Consider the following 6,330-nt stretch of genomic DNA (forward strand, 5'->3'; position numbering starts at 1 on the left):
CCAAGAAGAGGAGGGACATAATAAAAGCTACGACGCTATGTGTGATATAAAACCTAATGAACGTGATTAAGAGCAGAGCTCTCGGAAATACATTCTACTGATTACTTTTAAGGCTGGTCTGTCCATTTTATGCAAATAAGGTTCTTACAAATTCTTAGAAACGGACAGAGTGTTTTAATTGAATTGGTTAATGAACATATAGGAATCAAAATTCCTCTAACAGTTACATGACAGGGACACATGGTGAGAGTGCAATCATAGGTCCTGTCTTCATCACTTGGGTGGGAGTGGGATCATTGTGTGGCTTGGAGGGGGGTTAATTGGTTGATATCAGTTATACCTGATGCCATACTGCATTGTGACTCATTTTATGCATTGTGATTTTAGGATCTTCAAATAACTAATTTAGTAGTCTTTCAGGTGTGTGTATCTTCATGGCCACGTGCATGGAAGACCCAAGGCCATCCCATTGATTAATATCAGTTTTGCCATTCGATTTATTTGGATGATAGGCCGGAAAAAAGACTATCCGACATTTATTTTCTTTAATAGCGTGGTTTTATGAGGTCGATTTTTAAAGTAGGCTACAATTGATAATGGAAAAGCACATACTATATTTACATTAGACGTTCAGGCGGTATCACGGTCAAGTTCACGTTATAAAGGATAATCACAAAGTATGTCATGATACTTGTTAGTTAAATGCAGTCAGTCAGCGCAAATGCAATGTTTCCCATATACAGCACATTTTGCAGATTGCACCTATAATAGTAAGGAGCCCATTTCCTATGAAGTTGGGTCACTGTGGTGGAAGGTAAATACAGAATCAAATAAGGAGTTTGCAAAGGCGCATGCAGGTAGCATGCGGAAACCCACAATCTTTCCAAAGTGCAGAAGTTTTTTCTTCGATCTCATTCTGCTCTACTGTCACTATCCTCAACGCATACTCATTAGTGTATTGTCGCGTAAGGATTTTTTTCCCCGATTTTTGTAACCTAAGACGTTTTGAGAATCCAGTTCAGGTAAATTACAAATCAGATCAGGTAATGTTTCCGTATGTTTTGTCGGAGCTAGTTCAGTTACATGGGCTATATGTTTTTTTTTTTACCCGGAGAGGAGAGGAGTTTTATTTGTATTTTTTTAACGTGGGAAATGCTGAAGGCAAGAGGGGACGGATAATCAACCTTTAACAGTTGAATTTAGACACAACTATATTGCACAAATCCATTTTTCTGGACGAAGCCAGCCTAAATATTTTGGTTTCATTTTGTTAAAACACTCCCGGACCGGACTAAAATTTGATTAACGCAGATGCTTCTTAGTTGGGGTGTGGGAAGAGTCTGACTTCAGGGAAATGGCAGTTAACACACTGAATTTAGACTACCAAACGCCTATTTAGACCGAATCACCATCTCTTCAAAGTAAGTTACTAAATATAGTCCAGTTTGTGACATTCTCTATGAAATGGGAATTTACATGATCTGTAATTTATTGTAGTGAGCTTTGAAAATATTGAAATACGTCGATTTAACTAAAGAAAATCTACATTTTCATCAAGTTTTTGGCATTTTTATGTTTACTTTTTGAAAATACAAATATTAACAGACAAACACCAACAAATGTCAAAACTGATAGGTAGATGCAAAAAAAATTGTTTCAGCCTGTGGGGCCTGGCCTTAAAACTGTTGAATCACCACGATCAAGTGGGCTATTACAATGTTCCTTAACACACAAGGAAATGTAGGATGTTTCATTAACTTGAATAATTATATGTGTAAAAAATAATAGTTATAGCAAATTAATCGCTCTTTATCAATAGTATATCAATTAGATATTGTAGCATAGGCTTTTATCGAACAGGCATCTACGTTTTTAACCATGTTTTATTTGTTAGGCTACTTCTTTGCAAATAAACCGCCTACTCAATAGCCTACACAATATCAAACAATAATTGTCTGTAGCCTATCACTGTTTGTGAGTTAATCAAGGTGCGATAATACATCATGATAATACGAATCTAAGAATCATTTGGCTACTGCATTTTTGTCAATTTCAAAATTGTGGTTAGAATCCACAAGTTCGCTCAAACAGAAGCACATGTAAGAACATAAAGTCTAGATTAAACTCTACTTAGAAATGTACTTAAGCCAAACAAAGGTTTAAGATCATTTTTATAGAATATATTTGACATTTTAGATGTTTCAAAAGTGTCAATCTCTCCTTAAAATGTTCTATGCATTTTGACTGCAAGAATGTAATTTAAATTTGTATTCCATATTTCAGATAAAATGTCCTATATGAAGACCTTGTCCTGGTTTGTGTTTGGTGGGTAAAGATCTACACTACATGAATGAAATATTAAAATGTTATTGTATTCATTTTACTCTTACTTTGACCCTTCACACACACACACACACACCTTTTTCACACACACACACACACACACCTTTTTCACACACACACACACACACCGTTTTCTCTTCTTTCTCTTTCTATTACACTCAAAGGGCGTTATGGGCATGGGAAACATATGTTTACATTGCCAATGCAAGTGGAATAGACTATTAACAAAAGGGAAATAAACAAGGGAACTAAAAACCATCCAAAATGAACAGTAAACATTACACTCACAAAAGTTTTAAAATAATATGTACATTTCAAATGTTATATTGCTGGCTATGTACAGTGTTGTAACAATGTGCAAATAGTATGAAAGAGAAAATAAATGAACAGATATCTCTCTCTCTATGAATTCAATTTCAATTCAGTATGCTTTATTGAAATGGAAAGTTAATAATAAATAATAATACAAGTAACAGAAGTACTTAAATAATAATAAAGTGATTGCAGTACTTTCTCTCCCTCTCTTATTCTCTCTCTTTCTCCGCTCAGCCCTGTGTATTCTCCATGTGGTGGGTGAGGTGATCTACAAGAGAATTGGTCTGCCCGTCAATATTGATTGTGGAGTCAAGACCTCTAACAAGGATGTAGAGTGGAGACATAAAGCTGTGGGTGAAAGTGAATCTGTGTCGATCATGGGCATTAAAGGGAAGACTGGCAGCCAGCGGAAAGGTGGATAGAAGAGAGCTCATTATAAAGAAATAAATGGGTTATTTCATGAAAAAGTAGCAGTAACAATAAGTGTTTCCTAAAATACTGCAGAGATCATATGAAGTATAACAAATGTACACGTGGCGTTTTATACGTGTTCATTATAGTCCTTGTCTTTTCCCCATGCCAGGAAATGCTCCCATGGTTGAAAGGGCGAAAATAAGAGGGGACAAGCTGGAAATCTCTGCTCTACAGGGTGGTGACGCCGGACTTTACATCTGTATGGTGGACGGGAAAAAGATGGATCACAGACTCGACATTGTCACAGGTGTCATTCCACATAGGGTTATGGGGGTGTTTAGCAAGTGAATGTGGACACCAGTCCTGCAAACTAGCAGTTTTTATAGCAGTGATAATGAAGTGATATTATTATTGCTAGTACATTTGAATGACACCACCCAAGCAGATCTGGGTTCAAATACTATTTTAAATCATTTTGAATGCTGTATCTGTGCTTGATTGAGCTTCCATGTTGCAATGGAACCAATAGAAACGTCTCAAAAGTGCAATCCCCATCCACTTAGCCCTCCAGGCAGGCTAAAGCTAATATAATATTTAAAATAGTATTTACACCCAGGTCTTCACCAGAGGCAAATTATAATGGAAGAATTCATGTGGCGAAAGCTTCCATGTTCAATTTAGACATTTCTCCCTCTCTCTTCTCTCCCTATCTTTTCCTCCTCTCTTTCTTTTCATACTCTACCCCTCCCTCTTTATTTCCCCTCTCCCTTCCTCCCTCTACCCCCCCCCCCCCCCCCCTGTCTGTACCAGTCAAGGTCCACCCCTCCAATGAACTCAACGAAGGCAACAATGCTATCCTCGAGTGCCAGGTGACAGGAGTGGATCCCTTGCCCAGTGTGGAGTGGCTTAGTCCAGGTGGAATGGCGGCAGGGGCCCCTGTACGACCTGGCTTTGGGAATGTCTCTTTCAGCTCTGTGGCCCTGTCAGACACAGGAGAATGGACATGTCAGATTACTCAGAATGAGAAGATACACAAAGAGACTCAGACCATCAATGTGAAAAGTAGGTAAAAGGTGGTTTTAGTAGCATCCCCAATACAATCATGATAAAAATTTAAATAACAATGCTTTTGTCTTTTCTCTCCCAGGTTTGTTGACTGCTAAGCCCCTCTTGCCGAGGAAGGGCCCAGTTGATGAGCAGGGGCACAGTGGACCTAACTCTGATGTAAAAACTGTGACAGCTTGCGATCACTGTGAGTATCACTACTTTATGAACACTGTATACTGATTCATAGTTTAATTTTCATCATGGTAAAGGTATTGGAAGCTCTTACTTGATTCAATCCCTCCTTGACATTGGTCAATTCAGGGTGGGAGGAGGGGTTGTTGAAAAAGTAAAAACAACAAAATACTTTAATGTTTCTCATTAATCTAAAGTGATTCAATAAAATCAATTATTCACAAAAGAAACTATGGTACATTCTATCTCCACACCATTTGACAGATAGGGGACAAATCCTAACTTGAAAAACCAGTGTGAAATGCCAAATTTCGAGTCAACCGTGCATTGACGTCAATACGGAGATTTTGTAGTGAGTGTCACTTCAAGGTCTTCACTGAGGCGCTCCCTGGTTGTGTGTCTCTCAGGTACCAAAGGCGTTGAGCAGTCCGTTGAGGGGGTGTCCATGCTGGGCTTAAGCCTGTGGGTGTGGGTGGCAGTGGGAGCAGGATGCTTGGTCGTGGTCTTACTCCTGGTGACCATTGTTCTCCTGTACCACAGGAACAAAAGAATTAAGGTAAGGAGACAGGCAGGAATGGGAGGGAGGGATCAATGAAAATGTCACTGCCAAACTTATAACCCAAAGTGATCTATAAGCAATATAATATATAATATAAGCAATATTTATATATATATATATATATATATATATATATATATATATATATATATATATATATATATATACATATAAAGTCTGTACAGAAAGCTGTATTGGTCTGCTAATACAAGACTAGTAAAGGCCCAGTGCACGCACTACTGGTTTGAGAGAAAAAATATATTTTTATTAATAACTTTTTTAAATTCAGATTTTTCAGGGGGTGCTGCAGCACCCTGACTTCCCACAGCTATGTCTAAAACCCAATTAAATATTCATTTAGTTATATTCAAGTGGAGCAAGTGCTTAACAGCAAATGAAAGAGAAAGACAATACTTTTCTTCTCCCTCAGAGAAGAGCCCGGAAGGTGAAGAACAACAGAGAGCCCTTGAAGTCCAACGACTACTGCCAGTGTAACCGGTAGCTACTCTATTGCTATATCTAGTAGAATCATAGAAGGGAATTTCTGCACACTGTGTATTCCTGAACGGTCACATAGACCAGTGGTTTTCAAACCTCCCCCTTTACAATTTGTTGTAGCTCTGAACTAGCTCACCTGATTCGCCTATTCAAGTGCTTGATGGTTAGTTTACAAGTTGAATCAGGTTTGCCGGCTATGGAAATAATCATTAAAATACACGGAACTGTGTAATATAAAGTAGTTAGTGATACATTGTCAAGTTTAATATTGTAACACATGTATTTCACAGCACACTAGTGGGTCCACCTCGGAGGACACAGAGAGAGAAGCCTTTGGCTGTACCACTGAAACAGCGCTGATGGAGCGGAGCATTATGGGCTGGAACAGGCTTGATCGATGACACAGGGTGGATGGAAAAATGAGAGAGAGAGAAAAGTAGTCTTATACAGTTAGAGTGACCCAAGGGAGAGAGAGAGGGGGGGTGGGTGAGATAATGTAAATGGGCTTATGTCTGTTTCAAAAATATGAATGATGAAATGATATAAACTGAAAATCACGTGTTGAAGAAAGAAACAAGCAATGTTATTCTTACCTATGTTATTGAATGTCATCAGACGTCTTTCCTGGCATTGTACGGCCATCCTCTAATGCATTGCATCTTTGTACTTAGATAATACTCAATGATTATTCATTTTCACACAAAGCCGCAGATGTATACCGTACGGTTTTTGAAGGCTTTTGCAATGATTCTTGCTGTTATTGTTCAGCGTGGCCTATTTACAGACGTTACAATTTTGTCAACTTTATGGCTACTTTTTAAAAAAAATACCTGCTTGTTAAGTTATGAATTGATATACCTGTTCAGTTCATGTGTTTTCTTGTTGAAGGGAATGAAGATCATAGTAACCAATAAAGCATCTTTTTTGGAGTCTTTGTCTCACTTTTAATGAGTATACTTTTT

At 38.1% G+C, this 6,330-nt stretch overlaps 1 protein-coding gene across 3 annotated transcripts; it reads left to right on the forward strand.

The window, feature by feature from the left end:
- The first annotated feature begins 747 nt into the window (after positions 1-747).
- LOC110489493 (T-cell surface glycoprotein CD4) lies at positions 748-6,297 on the forward strand. Of its 3 annotated transcripts, none has more exons than XM_021562186.3 (9): positions 748-1,022; positions 2,284-2,325; positions 2,893-3,072; positions 3,242-3,379; positions 3,883-4,134; positions 4,220-4,324; positions 4,719-4,867; positions 5,301-5,368; positions 5,659-6,297. In XM_021562186.3, the coding sequence occupies exons 2-9, from the start codon at positions 2,289-2,291 to the stop codon at positions 5,726-5,728; spliced, it is 999 nt and encodes a 332-aa protein (XP_021417861.3). In that variant the 5' UTR covers positions 748-1,022; positions 2,284-2,288; the 3' UTR covers positions 5,729-6,297. The 3 variants fall into 3 exon arrangements, with proteins under 3 accessions (XP_021417861.3, XP_021417866.3, XP_021417862.3); XM_021562191.3 differs by having other exon boundaries at positions 821-1,043; XM_021562187.3 differs by having other exon boundaries at positions 891-1,421.
- The last annotated feature ends 33 nt before the right edge of the window (positions 6,298-6,330 follow it).

Source organism: Oncorhynchus mykiss, chromosome 2 (genome assembly GCF_057628025.1).
Source record: "Oncorhynchus mykiss isolate SJ-2025 chromosome 2, ASM5762802v1, whole genome shotgun sequence".
Classification (NCBI taxonomy): Eukaryota; Metazoa; Chordata; class Actinopteri; order Salmoniformes; family Salmonidae; genus Oncorhynchus; species Oncorhynchus mykiss.